Source organism: Aulostomus chinensis, chromosome 19, assembly GCF_037954235.1.
Source record: "Aulostomus chinensis isolate RoL2024-O1b breed Wild chromosome 19, RoL_Achi_v1.0, whole genome shotgun sequence".
Lineage (NCBI taxonomy): Eukaryota > Metazoa > Chordata > Actinopteri > Syngnathiformes > Aulostomidae > Aulostomus > Aulostomus chinensis.
This window is the reverse complement of record NC_141338.1, coordinates 3035801-3058350: the sequence shown is the minus strand read 5'-3', so window position 1 is coordinate 3058350 and position 22550 is coordinate 3035801. Positions and strand designations below refer to the sequence as shown.

The 22550-nt window shown below is 46.9% G+C and overlaps 1 protein-coding gene across 1 annotated transcript; it reads right to left on the bottom strand.

Annotated features, from left to right (window-relative positions):
* Nucleotides 1-38: 38 nt before the first annotated feature.
* On the bottom strand, nucleotides 39-19613 carry dmgdh (dimethylglycine dehydrogenase). Its single transcript, XM_086186813.1, has 16 exons — nucleotides 19339-19613; nucleotides 18981-19149; nucleotides 18227-18325; nucleotides 17982-18146; nucleotides 16448-16652; nucleotides 9432-9680; nucleotides 9144-9342; nucleotides 8326-8495; nucleotides 8066-8219; nucleotides 5068-5233; nucleotides 4838-4968; nucleotides 2608-2825; nucleotides 1758-1915; nucleotides 1618-1677; nucleotides 824-958; nucleotides 39-749 (listed from the first exon to the last, which is right to left on the bottom strand). The coding sequence occupies exons 1-16, from the start codon at nucleotides 19458-19460 to the stop codon at nucleotides 537-539; spliced, it is 2613 nt and encodes an 870-aa protein (XP_086042939.1). The 5' UTR covers nucleotides 19461-19613; the 3' UTR covers nucleotides 39-536.
* Between the last annotated feature and the right edge of the window lie 2937 nt (nucleotides 19614-22550).

The window sequence follows — 22550 nt, the reverse complement described above, 5'->3', positions numbered from 1 at the left end:
GGACCAAGGGAATCAAACACCTCGTGCAAGACAGTGACTACATATTTAATTATCCATGTATATATATATATATATATATAATTATATATCCATAAAAAAACATAAAAAAAATCTCTGTACAAATTAATACTTCATTTTTTGGTAGTTATTGGTGATTATAATAAATTTTCTTGTACATTTGCGTTGTTACGTGACAGGTTACAACAAAAATTAATTTAAAAAAAATCAAGCATTTTCCTAAAAACGGTTCAGAGTTCTGTCCTGTAGACCATGAAGTCACAAGGCGATCACACTTCTGAAACTGTAAGACGTAGATGTTTGTTCAAAGTATTCCTCAAACACATTCTGTAAGACTGAGACACTTCACATGCTGAATGGGCTTCGACTGCCTCAAGAGGCCAAACGGGAAGAGGAAGTTAAAAATGTGGCACATGGACCGACTCTTTGGGCGGAGGGAGACACGCAGCACGCGTCCCCCCAGCCTCCCCGCACCTCCCTTCACAGTAGGGTTGTTCTTCGTTCTGACGCTCTGCGCTTTACGCCTTGCTCTTTGCTTTCTTCTGCAGTCGGGTCCGCGTGGGCTCGGTGAGGACTAAGGGCTCCTGGACCACCATGGCCGGGTATTTCCTCCCCAGCAGTTCCACCTCCACCTTCTGGCCCACGGAGCAGAGCTCCAGAGGCAGGTAGGCGAAGGCCAGGCTCTGCTGGGTGCTGTAGCTGTAGGCTCCAGACGTCGTGTTACCGACCACCTGAGGAGAACCACCAGTGACTCAACGGCACTAAACAAGGCGGTGAAAGCGTGTGGGCGTGCGCTGAGGCTGACCTTGCCGTTGTGCCAGACGGTCTCGTTGCCCTCGGGGTCGATGTCATGAGTGTCCAGCGTGATGTAGGACAGCTTCCTCTTCAGGCCCTTGGCTTTGATCTCCTGCAGCGCCGCCTTACCGATGAAGTCAGCAGGCTGGACACACAAGCGGTTCATTCAGACCAGAAACTGGAAGCTGTAAAGGTCCTTTTTTTTCTTTTTTTTTAAAAATAAAATCACTTCAAAGTCCTGCAAGTTAGTTCTTATTCACCTTTTGCTGATGTGTACTGCGTAGTACACACTGCTTTGTTACTTTGTTTCAAAGTAATGCCCGTGTGTACTCGATTGCTCCTGTCTAGCAGTGGTCCGTTACGTTGCAACACGCAGCTTCTGAGCAGTGCAACGTTGTAACTTACAGACCTGTAGAAGCCCGGGGCGGCCGCGGGGATGACGACCTTTTTAGGAGCGGCTTGGTTAGCTCGTCGTCCTGAGGCGCCATAACAAACACATTTATCAAAGATGTTCCAAATCCGTTTGTTTATTCCAGAAAACAGACATTTTCTTGTGCCACTGAGTGAAATGTCCACTCATCCTGAGACGCTGAGTTCATTATGTACACTAAAACCTGAGGTAGGATCAAGAACAAATAGGAATTCTAATATTTATAACTTGTTACGAACCTGAAAGAACAATGTTGTGTGGCGGGATCGAGGTTCTGTCTAAATACAACCTAAAGACAGAGGTTGACCCACCCAACTTTAGCCCCACCCCCCCGACCCTCCCTCCCCAGCGGCTGTACGCTGTATCCCCATCACCTTGTTCAGTTTGATGAAGTAGTCCAGCCCCGCCTCCAGAGGATTGGTGTCACAGTTCATCTGTAAAGACGGACAGGTTGACCCTCACAGCAAACATCCCCCACCTGAACTTCCTGGGTCTGGTGTCGGTGCAGGTTTACCTCAGCCCCCCATCCTCTGAAGCCCTTCTCCAGCCGCAGCGAGGACATGGCGTAGGTGCCGAAGTTGTCGATGCCCTCGTTTCTCCCGGCTTCCATCATGGCCTGGTACACGGACGCCATGTTCTTCTGGTCAATGTACAGCTCCCAGCCGAGTTCACCTGGACAGTTTCACCAAACAGGAAGTTACACTCTGGACCAAGAAGTAACTTTGGCACTCAGTGGGTCTCCTTTGCCACTGCAAATATTCACAAAACCAAGGTATAATAAGGTTATTTTTACCAGTATTTAGGACCCGTGCTTGCAGGTCACAATGTGATTTTGATAACTATTTCATAGCATTCATATCATTTCTTGTTGCTTGGTTGTTGAATGTTTTCTACCATTCATTTCTTATCATTTACATAATTTATTCTTACTTTGAGCACCTCAAAGTTGTTTTTTAACCTGTATTTAACTGTGAAAAACAGGCAGTGGACATTTCAATCGATCTGGCATTTTTGGAAACGTGTCCAGACATAAATACTGGCTTGCAGATGGCGGTCAATTTCTTTTTTTTTCTTGTTCTTTTTATTTCTAACCCACACCAAAGAGCTCCAGTTTTTAAATGGCGTTTAAAAACTGAGGAAGCGCTTTCGGCAAATGAAAGGGGGCTTTTTTCCTGATGATGGATGGCTGCACGTGGCTCCGCTCCCCCCCCCCCCCCGATATTTTTTACGGATGTGCACGTCTTCTCATGTGTGATTTACTCTCTTTAGCGTTGCAAGATAAAAGGGAGTCGGACACATTTCAGTTCTTTTTGAAATCTATCAATAACGGAGTTTAAGATGGACAAATGAGGAGAGTTGAGTACCGGTGTAGGAGATCCTGGTGGCCCTGACGGGAACGCCGGCCAACTCGATGAGCTTGCACTGGAGAAATCTGAATCCAGTGTCGCTCATGTCCTCCGTCGTAAGTTTCTGCAGAACCGTGCGAGAGTTCGGCCCAGCGATACCCAGCACGCCGATGTCGTCCGTGACGTTGTTGATGTCAACGTCGTACCCGCCGTCGGCGGCTTCCCTCTCGATCCACCTGAGTCGTGTTCAAATCCACAGAGAAAGAAGGGAAAGATTTCAGCTTCGTCGGTTCAATTTCAGTTTTCTGCGTCCAGGTGGGTCGGTTCCTTCCCCTCTCTCTCCTCCCACGGTTGCGTCTACGTGCTTTCATATCTCTCTTTTTATTTTCTTTCTCAGCGGCATCTTCGCCACCCTCTCTGCTGTCGTGACCTCCTTGAACTCTTCCCTGCGCAGTGCAACCCCACCACCACTAGGGGGTGCTAGATAGTCTTCCCTGCCCCTCTCTCTCACACTCTCTCTCCCAGGCTGCGGTTGCAGCTGGTTGTGGTGATGGATGGATTTTCTGTCTCCTGATTGGAGCAGAAAGAGGGGCGTTGAATTAACAGCTGCTGGACCGTTTCAGGGTGATCCAGCATTCAGCACAACCTTTCCACTGCACCGAAGGAACTGGTCCATCGGCCGTGTGGCCCCTGATTAACTGTGCTGATCCGCTAAGAGTGAAGCCCTCCACACTCGAGCTGCAACAACTGATAAATTAACCGACCAAAAGATAATTCATCAGGCTCTCCTCTGATGATCTCAGCATTGTTAAAGTCTGTTTTTTTAAGTAAAAGATCTCTGTTAAGACTCTTAAATAACAGGATTTGCGGTTTTGCTGTCGTTTCATGGGAGAACATGAAGAGTCTTCGGACTGTTGGGAGGGACAGAAGGAGCAAATTCAACACCTCACTCTGGGCTCTGGGAATCATGATGAGCGCTTCTCATTTTGTGGACCACCTCGAAGTTGCGCCTCTCACCAACGCAGCAAGTGCGACGGTTGTGAATGCGATGGCTGCTATCCACGGTAGTGAAGCACACAGCGGGTCTGTGTTGCCTTAAACTGCATAAAATAAAAGGTTCGCAACTACACGCCATTTCAATTTGAGACTGATCAGTCGCTCAGCTTCTCACTTATGTGCTGGGATTAATGATCGATGAGGACATCCAAACACTCTCACGTTTGCTCTTCCACCAGTGAACCATGATTGGCCGCGACTTCTCCCTCTAGCATTAGCGGGGTGCAGCATGTAGCCGCGCCTGCTGGAATTCTCCACATGACAAAGACGGTCAAGCACAACAAACGGCACCACCCTGCGTCCCCCGAGACGTGTTGACTCAGGGAATTATTCATTTAAGCTGAGACGGTATTAATAAAGTGGAAAACTGATTAGTCTAAGCACACACGTGACCCCCCCCCCCCCAAGAATACACGTTTAATGTGGTGAATTATTGCAATATTATTGGGATTAACTTGATTTTTTTTAATTCTGAAATAAATTCGCAGCACTAACATGAGTGAGCGATGTGAAAAATCCCTCTTTTAATTTCACAAAGTTAGCATCATCAAATTAAACGCCCAATGTGTCACGCACCAACTGATGAGCCACAACTTGTAATTTTCAGGCTTTTTTGCTTCAGGAAAAAAGAAAGCCTAAGTAAGTAATCAGTTATCAAAAATAGAAGCAGATTGTTCTGGTAAATGAGTCTGCCGATGCGAGCTGGAGCCCCGAAGCTCAGAGGAAAGTTAGCGTTGTCGAACATCTGGTTCCCTCGTCTTCAATTCAGCATTGTTTTAAATGGGTTTTTGACGGCTGGATTAAGTTTAAGCTGTTTTAACGTTATGCTGTATGGCATAAACGCAGGGACGGCCGCGCTCGTGAGTTTACAAGCGTTTAAAAAAAAAAAAAACCCAGCAGTTGGCTAACAAGTCGCTACATGAGACCGCCAAGGTTGTCGCCGACATGAAACGTCATCACGCTCCGTCTTCTGCGTCGTTTGTTCACAGCATGTTAGCTTTGCTCTTCAAAGAATCACATTTACGCTTCAAAACTGATAAAGAGGTTCTTTTGTGTCGATTGTCTTGCTGAACAAAACGTGGATGAAGTACATCCCATCGGCTATTGGCGCAGGGGATCTGTGGCGATGCTAGCTAGCTAGCTAGCGCCAGCTACATTAATCATTCCCTCTGTAGTCTCTGATGTATTTCACCTGAGGTCATGCAGCTCTGATCCTGAGCCCGTGATGAGCAGGAACTCCCCCGCCGCCAGCTGGGTGATGGTGACCTCCGCGTAGACTCGCCCAGTGGGTGTCAACATGTGGCTGATATTAGTTTGGCCCACCTGAAAACACACAGAGGCGCGAACTCGTTGAACTACACCAGAGTGAGGCCAGGTCTTGGTTTTTCTCACTCCCCTGGCTGTGGAGTAAAGGTGTAGTACCTTGGGCATGGTGTTAGCAAACAGCCGGTCCAGCAGCTTGTGCGAGTCCTTCCCCTTCACTATGAATTTGCCGAAGGGAGTCAAGTCTATCACGCCGACCTTCTCCATCACCAGCTTGCACTCCCGCCCGACCGGTCCAAACCAGTTTGTGCGTCTGAAACTGGGCCTGTGTGTGGCAGGGAAATAATAATCAGCGGTTGCTTTATATCAAGACTTATTACTTTAATGAGGGGCAACTTCCACACTTCATTACATGGAAGTACTTCAAAGTACACGAGCATATATTTAATAACTGTTCATTGTAGGACTCACAAGAGCCTCCAGTCATGCCAGCAGACGTCAAGCTCTACTTATAGAACATTCATCAGCAACTGGGAGGGTGGAAAGTACCAGCATCCAAGGCCGGAGAACATAAAACGGAGGAGCTCTGAGAAATCAGAGAGTATCTGACGTCACTCGACATGGCCGCGTTTGTGGTGAAAAGAACCCGCTGCAAGCCTAAACATGTCGCTTGATGGTAAATGTGGGTCGTACTCAACAGCCCAGGTGACTGCGAAGTCAAACGGAACTCCAAAGTCCACTTTTGCACGTGTTTCTTCGTCACATAGCTAGTTTTCATGTGATGTCAGCCTTCTGTCCAGCTAAATAACATTATTTGTTGCGTTCAAAATTATATTGCCGCCATCAAATGGAGTTGTGTTTACCGCACTCACAGGAGGAGACAAGAATGTCCATTTTTGTGGTTTTCAGGAGTTCGGAGCTGGACCTGCTTCTCAAAAAGAACAAGTCCATGTGTTGAGACGCGTCTCAAGCTAACAAGCTGCATTTCAGCACAGCATGCAAGTCATGTGTCGTACAGCCACCACTGTTTCAGCGTTGCTTATCGTCCTTTTCGGGGTTCCATACCCGGTCTGTCTCTTTCTGTGAGGTCTCTGGCGCAGCCGGAGGTACATGAGAATGCCACCGTTGTTCACAACAGCAGTGCTAAGTTGCTGACGGCCAGCGTGTTCGCCGCCGTAGCCTCGCATTCCAACATTCCGTGCTAATGCTTGGCTAAGGTGGTGACCCTTTTTGGTATCAAACACGAAGGACAGCACAAAGCTGAGGCTCATCTCTCCAGCCATGCGCTCGGCATTTCATGAATATTTTGATTTGAGCTAGAAACAAAGAAAGGCACCTTAACTGTTGCTAGCCGTCAGTCACCGCTAGCTTCGAGTTAGATCTGGTTCTTCCTGCATTCTGGTGTCACGGAGAAGTAACACAAGTGGGAAAAATATGTCGGTTGTTGTTTTTTTTTTTTTAATATGAAATATTGCTTTAAAAACAGTATTCACATTGTCAAACTGGAGATGTTCCTCCGCCGAGAAGGGAAAAAAAACCCTCATGGATTTAAATTTGCACTGTTTCCGTGGTGCAGAAAAGTATTTTCTATGAGCTCATCCTCGTCTGTACATGGTATTGACGAAGGAATGTTGCATAACAGGATTAAAATGACTTATATTTATATCGGAAATCTCCATGTCAGAGACGGGCGCCAAGTATGCAGCCACCGAATGGTCCAACTGGATTGTCCTATCGAGGCTGGCCAGGCTCCCAACAGTTGCAGGGTTATCTCCAGAAATCTATGTGGGGTTTTGTTTTTTTTTTAAATAATGTCAGGGTGCATGTTTGCATGTTTGGCAAGTTGGGTCCCACAAATGGCGAAGTTGTGTCCAGTGCAGCTCATGGCAGTTGCCTGCATATGTTGTATAACATTAACAGCTGCTCTGCTCTTGCACAGTGGTATCTCTTGTGTGGCTGCTTAAAGCTGGAGGGACGGTTAGATCTCTGCACAAACCCAAAAGGGTGGGAACAGATTGAGAACAGTTTGTGTGCTCAAAAAAAAAAAAAAAACAACTCCACGGTACAGTATATCGTCCCATCTCCGTCCAAGAACATTGTGTTCTTAAACAGTTATGGTGACAAACGCTCGACCGCGCCACTCAATGGCCCTATTCTTTAGTGAACACTCGTACACTCAGAACATAAATTGTCGGAGCTTCTTCTTTTCATGCTCGGCCGTGTGTAGCGGCTGAATAGCCGAGCCAGATTGCTTTGTTCTCCTCTCAACTCAGTGAGAACAGGGTATTGTCAAGTGGAATCGGTGCAGCGCTTCTGCAGGAATGTGCGATCGGTGGATAATTATGGGCCTTCGCGAGCGCTTGATTTAAAAGAATTGACAAAACATACAGCAAAACAACACTCAAAGAACAATGAGCCTCATTCATGAAATGTTCTAACCCGCTATCAGACTTTTTTTTTAGCCTTTATTTTAGTCTTACAGACAGGAAGTGAGGCTGGCTCTTTGTGACTTCTTGCCCCTGGCGTTTATCGTATATCGCTTAGAACTGATCAGGCTCGCAAAGACTTAAATGTTAATCTAATGACGCGTCAGAGAATTACACCAGTAACATAAACCTTTCAGATGAGAGTAAAATCATTATATGCTTCCCGATAACAGAAAGTTTAATGCCAGACTTAAAACGAGGCACTGACAGCCTTACGTCCACGGGCAGGTTGTTCCAGAGCAAAGAGGCCTTGACTGCAAAAGTTCTGTCCCCCTTTACTTTTCAACCTAGATTGTGGAGCAGACAGAAGCCACTGATCCACGATTCTCAATCTACGGGCCGACTGATAAGGGACATAAAAGGTAGTCAGGACGTGATCTTAGTCAACGATCTCGGCTCTGGGTTCTGTATATTTGACTCGGACGTGAATCAGTACAAGGCATGAAGCGATGGGATTAGGTGGAGTTGCTGCCAAAGTAGCCCTCCGGATTTGCTTCCTGTTTGTGAGACTAAACTGAGGGCTAAAAGGAGACTTGCGTTAGAAAGCAAACATAACCATTTAATGTCTTTGGCCCAGTGACTCCTTCTGCTACGTCCTACCTGTGATTTACAAATCAGAATTAGAGATTTTTTACAAACAAAACAGTCGCTGTGCTGACTTTCCGTCTTACTTGTATCCCATTTCGTCCCCTGGTTTGTAGAACCAGTGAGGTTGTTCCCAGCCAGCATGGAATCCCATGGATGCTTTGTCCTTCAGCACCTCATAAACTCCACTCGTCCTGCAGGTTGGTCGGCCTTCGAAGCGCTCCTCCTTGGGGTAACCAACTGGAAACCCCAACCGGGACAAGGAGAAGACGGCCAAGAGTTCCACTGACAGTAAAAACCGTGAGCTTATTTCGGTGTCTGTGCAACTATTATTGACTGTTCTTACCCACATTGTTGAAGCCGTAGGATTCTCGAGCTTTGGCGCACGTGAAAGGTACATCGGTCCATTTGCCGTAGCGGTTAGGGTCGCATTCGATCAGGTCATACGGAGGCTCACCGTTTCTAATCCAGTCACTCAGGAACTTACCGATACCGCCGGCATGGATAACGCCATACCTGAACACATGCAGTCACGTCAAATGTTGCCTGAAATCCGAACAGCGAGCAAAACATTCATTTTTGCGATTTTATTTCAGTGAATCAGACAAGAGCTGCTGCTTCTCATCCTCAACATAAAATAAGAGGGGAAAAGGAGCAAGTGTTCATCTTGGCAGAAATGGAGAAACGTCAGCAGTGTTTCAAGCAAGCCTTGTGGCAATGAGATGGTTCACATTCACTGGAAAAATAACGAAGTGAAATGGCGTTCGCTTGTTTGTTTGCGCTCATCCCGTCCAGTTAGGGATCAATGTCACACTGCAGACGCACCAAATCACACGGTTTTTGCACGTGGCTGTTGGTGGTGAGTTTTTTCACCGTAGCGGCTGAATCACAGACATTCTCGGGTTGCAGCTAAACAGAACACGCAGATACGTCAATCCAGCAACAGAGTATTGCTTCACATTTGATCAGCGCGACACAGATCGGACTATAACGAGCTCGCCCTCCACTGGACGGAACTCAAATTGCATAGAGGACAACTCATAATATAAATTATCTCACCACCAGCGACCCATCCGCCGTATATCAGAGTGCTAATACCAGTTGAAGTGACCCGCCTGAACCACGCACTGGGTCAATCTGCCTATCACTCCCTGCCACACGTACCCAAATCCAATAGCGGTCCAGTAGTTGCGAACTCCTTGATGTGGTCCAACCATGGGCAGCAGGTCAGGGGTGTACGTGATTGGTCCAGACACAATGTTGATGATATCAGCTGTCTTCAGCACAGGAACCATCTCCATGGCCATCTCAACGTGCTCCATTATCCTGTCCAGGTCGGACTCAAACAGTTCCTTGCCAAAACCTGAATCAGCCAGGAGGGAAGGGGACATGAAAGTTTAAGGGCACCGTCAACGATGGCCCTCACGGATCAACAGTCAATGGCGGACAGACCTGGAGGCACGCCATCTCGGACCCAGGAATCCTGCAGCACCATCTTCTCCATCTTTTCATAGGGACCAAACAGCAGGCCATCTCTCTCTTGGCGGAGGTAGTAAGATCCTTCCAGGTCCCTGATAACAGCCAGCTCCTTCTTCAGAGCCTTCACCTCTGGCACTGACGCCGTCACCACATACTGGTGATGTACTGGGATGGTGGGGTGCTCAAACCCAATCATCTCACCGACCTCCCGGGCCCAGAAACCTGAAAACCAACAGACGCATCAATTTACTGTTGCAGGAGGTCAATTCCGCACAGTTTTGTCAACGATTCAGTGAATTTTGGTTACTATTTCTTACATCTTAGTGACTCTTCTGCACTGTTTTGACCGTAAGCTTTAGTTGAGCCGAATAACCTTAAGAAATCAACCATGAACAAGCACTTGGGCACAGTGGCAAAGAAAAACTCCCTTTTAAAATGCAGAAACCTCCACATGAGCCCCAAAAACAAAAATGTACATCACGCAAATTCGCCATCCATGCACCAAGATTTTGGTGAATTGTTCATCTGGGAGGTCTGAGTTGTTAATGAGCTCTTGATTTCCTCCATGTTTTATTGGGCCTTTAACAAAGTTAATCTCCTGGTAGACACACAAAATTCGAACGAATGAATGTGATTGTGAGAGAGAGAGAAAACGCACCACCTACAACAGCTTTGTTTTGCCACTTGGATGGAAAAAAAGAATAATGTTCCTTGTAAACAGAACCAAATTATGTAACGCTTTTTTACCCCGAGGAAATCATAAATGCTTCGCGGTGCCTCGTCCTCATCATCCCCGTTCCACCTGTGTCCCAGGTACTCGATATCCTTGGTCGTCTTTCCAGAACTAAAGACGCAGACACTTTATCTGGCCATCACCTAAAACCTGTGGCTGATGAACTCTGTCCAGCCTCCTCGCCTCGTCTCTGACTCTAAACCCAAACACACGACACAGAAAGCCTGTTTCAGTCTCCTCACTTAGTCGCAACCCAAAGGTCGTGACTTCAGCTGAGAGGGGAGTGTAAATCGACAGCTTACCAACGGCACCTTAAGGGAACACATTGGTATCACAAAGAAGTCTTTTCAACAGCGTCCACATGTGCATCACAGCCTTGCAGCTGGGAAAGTTCCCTCCTGGAAACACAATGAAAAACAGGCAACGTGGACGCCCCCAGAAAGTCTGCTCCACTTCTGCTGCGACGAGGTAAGAGAAGAAGCTCAAACTGATTTCTGTTAGTTACAGTGTTAATATTCAGTAAGTCAGAAGTTCCCCTGATGAATATGAAAAAAAAACACAATATTCACTCAGCCAAGGGAAACACAAGTTTTTGTACCTCCACTTCTTCACTACCTGGTCAGTCACTACTGTTTGATGCTGGACAGCAAGTGTGTGGTGGGTTTATCAGACGTTATCACTGAAAACTGGTTCAGCCAGAAACCGGGTTGGCGAGAGTGAATCCAAACATTACAACTGTCTAGAATGAAACCAAAATGAGCTGAAAGATGCTGGAAGGGAGCTACGGATTTGTTTAATTCATATTCATTCGGTTATTTATCATAAGTATGGCTGACACCATAGAGAATCTAAACGATAATAAATAATAATAAAGTTCTGACAAACTAGAAGAAATGGAAACATAAAGGGGGCAGCACAGTGGCGCAGTGGTCCTCACTGTGGCCCCCCAGCAAGAAGGTTGTGGGTGGAGCCCCGGCTGCAGCACGGGGTCTTTCTGGGTGAGTCTCCATGTTCTCCCTGTTCCTGCTGGGTTCTCTCTGGTACTCCAGCTTCCTCCACAGTCCAAAGACATCAAGAGGGACCAGGTTAATCCAGACTCTAAATTGACCGTAGGCGTGGCTTTGAGAGCCAATGGTTGTCTGTCTCTATGTGTTGGCCCTGATGGACTGGTGACCTGTCCAGGGGGAAGGCTGCTGGGATAGGCTCCACCCCCACCACCCTCAACAGGATAAGAGGTAGAAGATGGATGGAAACATAAAGGAAAAAAATTCATCCATCATAAAAAACCAAGACTTGGCTACAACATCAAATATGGACATTAAGATTATAATAAAACAACTGAACAGCACAACATTAATCGACACTATAAGCGCACTGTCGTTACTCAATCATCCAGCTTTTTCCGAGTCGCATCCAAAAACCCATCATTAACTCGATTGAACGAGTCTTTAGATTGATCCAAACCACAAATATAATACGAGATCAGCCTGAAAATAAAACAATCAAATTACCAATGACATTCAATTCTCGGCTCCAACTTTCAACAGCTTTAAGCATAAATAAACCACAAAAATGTGGGAGGCAACATTCCCACGATGAAGGTCCGATGCTGACTGAAGACGCGTTTGGTTTCTTTCCATTAAACACATTTGGGAGATTTGTTGTACAGTAGTGAAACCTGGTTTAACAGCCACATAACACACACACACACACATACACACACACACACACAAGAGGCCGGAGCCAGTAAATAGGACACGACCTGTTAGTGAGCATTCCTGCAACAACACACTGTTCTGCTAATTCAGCTGCAACGTAAAGCTTAAATAAAAATCATCTTCGCCCAAGTCTGCATGATATTAACGCCTAGACATCAATTCATATTCTGTGTGTTCTCCAGATGTGAAATGCATCTGGCGGGGAGGTGTGTGTGTTGGGACGGGGGTGTATATCCTGATAAGGTCCCAGAACTGCAGGACCGTGTTCACCAGATGCTCGTACACAAGAGCCCGTTCAGCGGGGAGGTGGGTGGGAGGGGGCACTCCATACTGATAATTACAGTCAACAAGTTCAGCAACATAAAGCAACTTTTGAGGAAAGTCCCGCTGCATCCGCCTTTCCAACTGTGTGTCTCGTCTGTGCTCCTGAAGTTTCACATGTAATAACAGAGCGTCTATTCTCCACACGTGTGAGAAGAGTCACACAGCCGTGAGTCACGGCGTTCAAACCCTCGTCCAGGTGTCTCCAGCTGCTGCGCCATGCACAGTTCAGCACGACATGAACTCACGAGCTTCACATTTAGGCTTCTTTGATTCAGGTGGTTGGACTTTGATGTCGAGGGAGTAGGAAGTGAGTCCAGTGGGTCCAACCAGGGTCTAGGCTGTGTAAAACAGCGTGGTTTGGGGTTTTTCCTTCCCTTTTTCTGCGCTGAAATGAACAGTTGAACACTGGGAATAAACAGTGTCAATCTGAAATCAACCTGCTTTGAGAGGGTGTGTGAGGGAAAAGAAGCAAAAACACACACACACACACACACACACACACACACACACACACACACACACACACACACACACACACACACACACACACACGTGCACGCGCGAGATTTGACCAGAGTGGAATAGTAAGGTGTTCATTCAGTTAGTTAACTTCTGCATATTCTAGAAGCCAAATGTGAGTTCGAGAAATCTACTCCTCAGATGCTCGTCCAGTTCATTTTCACTGACAGCAAAAATATGAATTAACTCTGATTGTAGCTCTGTTTTCTTATAGTCAAGTGCTTGTACAGTCAGTGTGTTGATGAATTAATTGTAACAGTTCTTAGAAACGCGGGGACGTATTCGGCTGGACCGTGTAAGAGCTTTAAGAGCATTTATCTTGGTGTCACTGTCACCTTGCTTTTGTAGCGTTTCCTTCCTGACACACGTTCAGAGTCCCCGCAGACGCGCGCAGACTCAAAACACAAATGCTCCCGGATGACCGGGACACAAACCCGGGACTTTCTTGCTTTGAGGCAATGGTGCCAACCAAAAGTGGTGACAACATGGACTTTATCTTTGTGGGCTACCAGGCTGCTGTGGTGAACCTGATCCTATGTGGGCAATATTCCAGGGAACATGACCCCTGACCCATTGGGATCAGACTTTTAAAAGCAGGGGTACCGCATGTGTTCCAGTTTGGAAGAAGTGGTCAAAATTCTGGAAGCAGAAGCGAGAAAGACCGGGACAGACTGTGAGAAGACGCCAGGAGAGAGAGAGTCTAAATTCAGATGGGTGATATAGTGCAATCTCAGCAAAACAGACCCTTGTGGCTTATAGGTTTTAAATAATAATGTGAGCACAATGTTCTTGGGAGTCCTTCATCGCTGCAGTATGTGGTATGAAACGTTAAACTGGCGGCTCTTTTCCATGAGGGTTATTTCCGCAGCCCACAACGCAACATCAATCTTAAAACCTCAAAAACAAACATAAATACAAAACGCTGGGACTCTGAGTTTGTGGTTGAACGTCCAAAAGCCTACATTAACTTATGTAACATCAGCGATGGGAAGTGGTATATCTGATGAACAGGTTACTTTAAATACGTGCAAAAAAATAAATAAATAAATAAATAAAGAGAGAGAAAAAAGAAAACCCAAAACACCCTCACAGGTGTAGCGTCATAGCGTGCGCTCAGGACAGCAGCAGATGAGTTTCACACAGCTGATCCAAAAAGGAGCACCAGAGGTAAAAATGTAAAAGAAGAAGAAGAAGAAGAAGAAGAAGAAGAAGAAAGGCTTGTCAGGAGGCGTGTGCGTGCTGCAGCTCCTAGATTGGACGGAATCTGAACAGTTGGCCGGCTGGGATTGGCTGCCGGACGCAGAGGAGGCAAAAGGCCAGGAGGGCTCATAAGACAGAACTGGCTTCACCCAGAGTACAGAATGTGCGAATTTAGGAAGGAAATATGGAGCAAGAAGATGTGAATGCAGCTGACGACAGCTGGCTCTACAATAAATTATAGCTCAATGCAGATGGGAACACTGGAGCATTACAGAGGAGAAGAGCTGCACTGCAGTTCTCATGAATTCAGGGTGACTTAATCTTAACCACCTGAGGGACATCGGAGGAAGATAGGGTTCATGGAGAATACGCAGGACCCTATAGCACATGTTGAACTCTCTGAAAGAAATGAGAGGAGATACCGAGGTGGATTCCTGAACCAGGCCAGATAAACAAGCTAACAGCAGCAGGGGGAAAATGAGTTGTCACTCACAGAATCCTCCCACAACTGGTACGTCCTGGCTGCAGCTCGTTTCCCTGAACCCTGCGAGCAGTGGTCTGTGTGGGCAAAGGTCTCCTGTTATAGCGTCCACAGATAACACTTTTTATTGAATACTGGCTGAAAATGTTGCCCAGCTCAGCAGAAACTTTTGGAAGAAGAAAAAAAACCCAAAAACAAGCAGGCGAATGTCAGCACTGGGCTCTATCAGCTTATCTGAGTGTTAGCAGGAAGTAGAACCGCAAAAGAATAGAAACTATCAAAGTAAAATCCACTTATTTCTGCTCAACTGTGTAACCATTTACAGATGCAGACACGTCACATTCTCCCCCCTCCCAGCTGAAAGCCTTTCAGATGAAGAGGGAAGGGGCAAAATATCGATATCCCAATATATATCACGATATTTCATGATAGTAATAATACTTACAACCCTTTACCACTGCAACTGGAAGTGATAAAAGCGGGGATGAGGGTCTCCGCTGCTGGAAGGTAGATGGACGGCTAAAAACGGGCAACGTTCTTGAGGTGGGAAGCAGCGGTATTAGTGATATGGCGGGTCGAGGGGAGTAACGTGGAGCCGTCGACGTGAGGGAGAAGCTGCGGGCGGATTTCTGATTAGTCGCGGTTTAATTTGAGGAAATTAATCCAGAGCAGGGACTTTGTTTCGCTGGTGCAGTTGGTGAGGGTTGAGTTACTGCTGTGATTGATCTGTTGGAAATGCAGGGCTGGATCTAACTGTCAGAAAAACAGTGGAAATTAATTCATTCCCCACAACTGATGAGATTTTTCCATTAATCCAGTTTTGTTTTTTGTTTTCTATTTCATACAGTAGAGGGTGTTATTGCTCCTTGTGAAATAGCACCCCACTTCTAGACGCCCCCCCCCCTCCCCCCAAAAAAAGCAAAGAAGAAGATCAGGACACCAGAGGCTGCAGAGGATGGACAGATGTTCCAGTTCTCCAGGGGACCTGTGGTGCTGTACAAGCCCACTTGGGAGCATTTCAGTCGGGCGGAGGAGGACGGCTGTGCTGGTTGTCCGACGGAACGCGCTGCAGCCCCAAGTTGATTACTATCTTTTATTCTTTTAGATTATACAACTAAAGTAACAATATGGCGGCACGGTGGTGCAGTGGTCAGCACTGTCACCTCACAGCAAGAAGGTTGTGGGTGGAGCCCCGGCTGCAGCACGGGGTCTTTCTGGGTGAGTCTGCATGTTCTCCCTGTTCCTGCTGGGTTCTCTCTGGTACTCCAGCTTCCTCCACAGTCCAAAGACATCAAGAGGGACCAGGTTAATCCAGACTCTAAATTGACCGTAGGCGTGGCTGGGAGAGCCAATGGTTGTCTGTCTCTATGTGTTGGCCCTGCCATGGACTGGTGACCTGTCCAGGGGGAAGGCTGCTGGGATAGGCTCCACCCCCACCACCCTTAATCAGGATAAGAGGTAGAAAATGGATGGAAGGATGGAAGTAACCACATGGGAGCAAAGAAAAACAAATAAATGCAAATATGAAATCAAAACTTCTCTTCTTTTACAGAGTTTTTGATATGAAAAAAATTAGGTTCAAGCATTGATTTAAAAAAAAAAAAAGACTGTTCTGTATGTCACTTTTTCATTTTCATAAAATATTTTGGGGGTCTTAAAAAGATGAGTGAAAATGTCCATAAACGTTTTCTGGCAGTGGCAACTTTAAATAAAAAAAAAAAGCCTGTCAGGGAAGGAGTTTTGTCCATGATGGCAGATATGTGGCGGGGGGAGGGAGGACACACAGGATGAAGAGGAGGGGGCCAAGAACTGAACCTTGGGGAACACCGTGGGAGAGGGAAGCAGCTTCCTCCTGCAGTACCTTACTAATGGAATGGAGCCAAATATGGATTTTATATTTAACACAGCTGGAGCTGCAAAGTGAGTTCCTCTCTGGCCACTTTGATGTGTTGATTATACTTGTATGTGTAACTGTACCAACAATCAAGACTGGTCCGAGATCAGAGGCACAAACCTGTTGCATTAACAATGCGATTTGCACGGATGGTGCCATGAGGAGTCTGGACGTCCCACTTGCCGTCGCTGGTTGGGCTGAGGCCGGTGACGGGGGCAGGGTTGTAGATCTGGGCACCATACATGCGAGCGCCGGCAGCCAGCGCCATGGTCAGAGAGTAAGGGTCAATGTGGCCGTCACCTGGAGTGTACAAGCCTGCCAACACCTGGGAAAACATAGAGAAGCCGTCAGATTACAGCAAACACATCAGCTTCATGAGCAGGACAGAACCTCCGGGTCTGATGAGCGATGACATTCCATGAGCCTTTTAGTGGCCAGCAGGGGGCGACTCCACTGGTTCCAAAAAGAAGTCGGACAATGTAGAAGTCCAGGATTTATTAATTCTGTCGGTGAACAACCACTGGTCAAGTCTTAGGGAGTTTCCATTGGCTGACTGTACCGTACGGCTCGCTGACTGCACTTGGTACCACATCAGCGCAGGTGGACTCACCATTCGAGAGTTCTCAGGCGTCATTTGTGTGCGACACAACAACAACAGCAACGGACGACATGGAGGCAGCGTGATGCCTGTCGCTCGGTCCGTGGTTTTTGCTCAAACTAAAGTGAGGGAGGACAGACAGGCAAGGTTTCGAGCGGCGAATCAGAACAACCAAGAAAAGAATAAAAGACTTTACCAAGCCATGACGAGCCGCCGAGACTAAGAGGATACGAAGTAGACAACGTAAGCAGGTAAGTTACCCAATCAGCACCCCGCTATGTGTTTGTCACGTTTTAGTCCCTGCTTGGCTCGCTTGGAACCCCGGTGGAGCAGGGACCAAAATGGAAACAGTTAGTACCGTGTTGGAGCCAGTGGAAACGGGGCCAAACCGACCCCGCCCGACGGAAACGCGCCCTTGGTTACAAAATTAACTCCTGTGTCTCATTTTTCAACTGCATTTTGTCGTAAGTTCTCACTCGCTCATGTTTCAGGTATTCTTCATTACGGAATCAAACTCTTTTTTTTTTTTTTAAAAGATCATCACAGTAAGTAAAAGTAAGTAAAGTAAAATAGAGTTTTAGGGCTGGGATACCTCCTAACTATCAACATGGTGCTGTCAGTCAGGACAGTGGCGCAGCACCACTGTGTTTTGACTAAACTGTAGTAAAAAGAAACGATACTTTAGGAAGTCAGCTGATCCTTATTTCCTTAAAAAAAACGATTACTTTATAGGCCTGGATTTGCAGTTTAAATTAACGATGAATCCCTCAGTAAATGTGACTTGGGATGCACCCCGCTAACCTCTCAGTCAGGTGCACCCTCCCTCTCCCCCCCAGCCCCGCACTCTCATCCAAATTTGGTCGCTTCTGCCGCCAAAAAAAAGAATGTTTCTTATCAAAGAGAAAGAATGTCTTCTTGTTTTTCATTTCAACAATTCAACTCTTTGCTTACCTAAGATATTGTTTTTTTTTTACTTTGTGTCAATTACTGTGTCAAGGGAGGCTACTTAGCCCTGAGTACGACGCCGAACACGTGCTGCGGTGGTTCTGGACCGACCTTGTCCATGCAGAGCAGAGGGAAAAGTTCATGGACTTTCTCGGGACCAATCAGGTACTGTTCCGTCACGTTCCAGTGTGTGCGGGTCATCTGGTACTTCATCTCGTCCACCCGAGCCGCAGACGAAGCGATGCGGACGCTGCCTGGCTGGTGCAGGCCCACCGCCTGCAGGGGGAGAGACGATCCAGATGAGACAGAAACGCACATCAACGCTCTGAAAGGGGGAGGGGGGGGGGGGGGCTCACCTGTCCAGTTTCAGCCTCCAGGCTCTCGTACAGTTTCATGCTGTCGTAGTGAACTCTCTTCAGGTTGATGCCTGGATGATAATATGTGGTCAAACCGGCCTGAAACACAAAAACATTCATTTTATCAGAAGAAAAACAAATGAAAACACAGCCACACTGACGTTACATTCACGGAGACTCAACATTTGCTGACACTTTTTTTCCTGAATTCCTCCCCCATTTTCTCTTTAAAAAAAAAAAAAATTTGTGTTTATTATCGCAGTGTTTTTAATTGGTTTTCTTTTTGCTTTTCTATTTTCATTTCATGACCCCCCCCCCCCCCCAGCCTTTTTCCGGAGGGGAGCCACTAATGATCAAGATAAATCCCTTCAAACGGGGGCTGCAGCTTCTGGAGGGTCAAACTTGCAGGTACCTCCACATTAATAGAGTTCCTGGGACAGCGAGGAACGTAACTGAACCAGAGCCCCGGCTGGGGTGTCAACAGGGTATTAATAGCGAATTCTGTGTGGTGCTTGTAACTGAGTGGTGGCGCCTGTGAAAGGGGGTCAGGACTCCAGGATGTCCAGGAAGACCCTCCTCAAGCTTCTCATCCAGAACCAGTTTGATATGGATATTAGTAAATCTGCTGCAGCATGAAGCCCAGGTGTGTGTCAGCAGGTGCAAGACCTCTGGAGACCCCCCTTCCTCATCCTCAGGGATTCAGATCTGCATGATCCATCAAGCCCGCAAACGTCAGAGACTTTGGTGGACCTACAGCGTGCCAGGTGGATCCAGCTGTCAGCTCGGTCTTCTCCAGCAGCACCACGTCCTTCATGCCACCTTTGGCCAGGTGATAGGCCAAACTGGCCCCGACGCACCCGCCGCCGATGACCACGGTCTCTGCAGTGTCCTTCCAGCGCTTCCTCAGAAGAGAGGAGGCATCACTGACAGGAGAGGAACGGGGAGAGAGGAGAGAAAATGGACGTTACAGTCCAGCGGTCAAACCCCCCCCCCCACACACACACACACACACACACACACTCAGAAGAGATGTTTGCGTGAAAACCAACTCCATGTGCAGATTTGCGCCTCATCAATGAGCTGCAACAGTGAGAGCGTCGGCAGAAACTCACCTCTCCTCAGCGTGTTTTCTGGACGTGCAGCTTAAAGTCCGCAGAGGGAGACGCGCAGTCCTTACGCACGCGGTTAAATCTCGGCGCAGCCGGCCGGTGATGACGTTTAATATCGGAGACATTTTTGCGGTTAAGTTATTTTTTTTTCTTAAATAGCGCGCGCGCACACACACATACACACACAAAACACGCAAGATCAAAAGCTCAATGCATAACTGTGGTGTCACAAACGTGCGTCTTTCTTGAGGACTGACAGGCGCGTAGCTCCGCCCCACAGGTCGGGAGGAAACTTTACCCGGACGAACCCGCGGACAAGTTAACACTTTAGGTGCCGCGCCTCCCCATCGAGGTCACCAGCACCTCGAGAGCATGAGCCGCTTGCGTGTGCTGATTGGTGTGAACGTGTACACGTGTGTGTGTGTGTGTGTGTGTGTGTGTATATTTGCATCAAAACCCTTCATCAGGCTGCTAAAAAAAAAGACAGAGAGAAGCTGAAATCACGTCACGATTTAGTTCCAATCAAAGAAACTGGGCTTTCAAAGAGAAAACATGAAGAAAAGTTCACTAAAGCCCCAGATCTGATTCACTCTCGATCTTTGCAGCTCCAAGAACGACGTTCTTGTTGTAAAATCAGGGGGAGATATGGTAAAAAAAAAAATAAAAAAAAAAATCAGCTCGGGGGGCAAATTCATCTTTAACTTCGTTGTTTGATTATGTTTTGGCAGATGAAACTCGCTCAGAATACAAGCTGCAGTGCCGAGGAGTAATAAATACTACTGTGTTGGAGTACAACATCGTCACGTGTACTAACAACGGTCGCCGACGTCAATCCTGGTCTCTGGTGTCATTTTTCACGTCTCAGTTACGTTAAATTGTCATTTTTGTTGTATTTGACGATATTTTATAACTTTATGTCTGTGGCTGGAGTAAATAATGTGATGAGAGTGTAATATTTTTACTTCTTTAGTGAGCCATGTTGACTGTGGAGGCTGGTGATGCTTTCACAGTCGCGGATCCTGCAGCCACGCCTGGGACCTCTTCCATCTTACGCGTAGCTTTAAAAATCAATATTCATTTTCACTTTTAAAAAGGCCTGAAAACATCTGTGGTGTGGTGGTGTGTTTGTCTCTCGGTTATCACCTTGTGCTCCTTGAGCCCAGCCTTGTTTTTTTGGTTTTTGGTTTTTATCACAACACAAGCGAACCCACCTGGAACTCCGGCTGCAGCAGGTTCCAGCTGGACGTCTGTCCTGATAGCTGGTTTATGCAAACACTGACGTGCAAAGCAGAACACGTGGACAAATCCATGTTTGGGTGAATAAATAGAAATGAGATGACTTCTTCTTCTTCTTCTTCTCCTTCTTCTTCTTCTTCTACACAGAAGTAGAGGGATTACTGTCTTCTGCGTAGTCATGAGTGTCATTTTTCAGGTGTGATTTAAGTTAAATTTCATTGAACCAAATTAGGCTTTCATTTTGCTGTGCGTGAACACGATAGTCTTGTAAACACGGTCAGATGTCTGCCCTGACGAGCGAGAGCGGGTCATCGGTTGCTGTACAGTGTAGAGGCGAAGTTAATGAGTCTGTGTGTCCGCAGCCATGCAAACAACTGTGAGGTTACACAACAACAGCAGGCTGCTGCTGCTGTCAGTGACACACATTCCCCAATGCAGAGAATCTATATGCTGCTCACAAGTACTTCCCACAGTACATGACTGTTTGTACTTCTTATCTAATCACTTCGGCAAAATACAGCCAATTTAGCCATTTTCCGTGACCTCGTTTTACATTCTGGACAGATATTTATGAAACACCCCACATGGATTCAAACGAAACTGCCTATTATCCCGGCAAGTGGACCTGATCATGAAACTCTCTTACGCCGTTGTGGCGTCTAAACAGATTCAAGGTTGAGCCGAACAAAGACACGGCACACAAGGCTGCGATCACGCAGCTGAGATGGTGAGGCGTCTGCGCCACCGCTTGTTTGCCTACTTCGAACAATGGCGTCTAGAAACCGAGGGCATCATTTTGGAGCTGATGAATGTTGAACGACAGGTCGTTCCTCGACATGTTCAGTTGTCTAATAAATATAGAGGTGTGAATCCCTGTGTTTCCTCTGGCTTGATTTGGCTTCCTCACAGTCGTAGCTGCGCCTCTGCAGGTAGGAAGCTGGATGAGGGTCCTGGTCGCTGCTCTAGCGCCTCCTCTGGTCAGTGGGGGGACATGTTTCAAGGGGAAGGGGAACAGGTTACTTCCTGCTACAAAAACACATTCTGTGCATTTACTCTTTCTTTAAAAGAGGCAAAGTTGGGGTCATTTTTTTAATGTGGTATTTTAAAATGTGCATGTTGGTGGGAGCTCAACTACTGTCAGGTGAAAAGTAGCAGCATGTGCAGGAAATGCGTTGCTGTCTGCATTGCTACGACGTGCAGTTGCGTTTCTGCCGGATGAACGCCAGAACCCTTGTGGGTCACGAGTGAAGAACTCCATTCAGAAAACAAGCATTTTAAAAGCGTGTATGAAAATGTGACAAAGTATAAATTCACGAATTCTACAAATCCGCACCACGATGTAGTTGCTCCAGCCCCGTTTTTGAGTGCAGTTAAATCACGGTAAAAATGTAAGTTGGACGCTGCATTGATTGGGTCTCAGCTCCTGGAGACAACTGTAGACGTGTGTGCCTCATTTCCACTGCTGCTCGCGGTGAATCACTTTTCACATCCCCTCCATCATTTTAACTGCCTCTGGCTAATGTTACGCACCCAGACACAACAGCTTTTAGCCTTCCAACAAGGCTGTGTGCTTATTTTGGTCATAGTGGATGTCCAGCTGCAGAGAGGGTCGGGTGTCCTACTCCTCCCTGGAGCCCTCGAACGCTGCATGTGTCAATGCCAATCATCGCTGTCGGTGATATATAAAAAAAAAAAAAAAGCACCCGCAAGCCGTTTTGGTGCTGGGACGCTGCACACTCTTGTCAATCAAACGGCCTTTTCAAAGAACTTCAGAGGTGGTATGGAGTCATTACAGGCATGTTTGTAGCCTCTCCTGATCCAGACCCACTGCATCAGAGAACCAACTAATCTGGATTAGGACACCAGTTGCTGCCTAACAATAAATCCACCATGGCACTCTTTCAAAAGTTGTATGGGGTCTTCTAGTCTGCGGTGTCCTGGAGTTTGGATGTTATGCTTTCTTTTATCCATTGATAGCA

What these genes read in the sequence shown, in the direction of transcription:
- dmgdh (XM_086186813.1), bottom strand. Translation starts at nt 19,460, where the DNA reads ATGTCTCCGATATTAAACGTCATCACCGGCCGGCTGCGCCGAGATTTA. An exon ending in TGGACCGCTATTGGATTTGG is followed by an intron (nt 8,496 to 9,143) that starts GTACGTGTGGCA and finishes GCATGTGTTCAG; the next exon opens with GTATGGCGTTATCCATGCCG. An exon ending in CCGTCTGGCACAACGGCAAG is followed by an intron (nt 750 to 823) that starts GTCAGCCTCAGC and finishes GGTTCTCCTCAG; the next exon opens with GTGGTCGGTAACACGACGTC.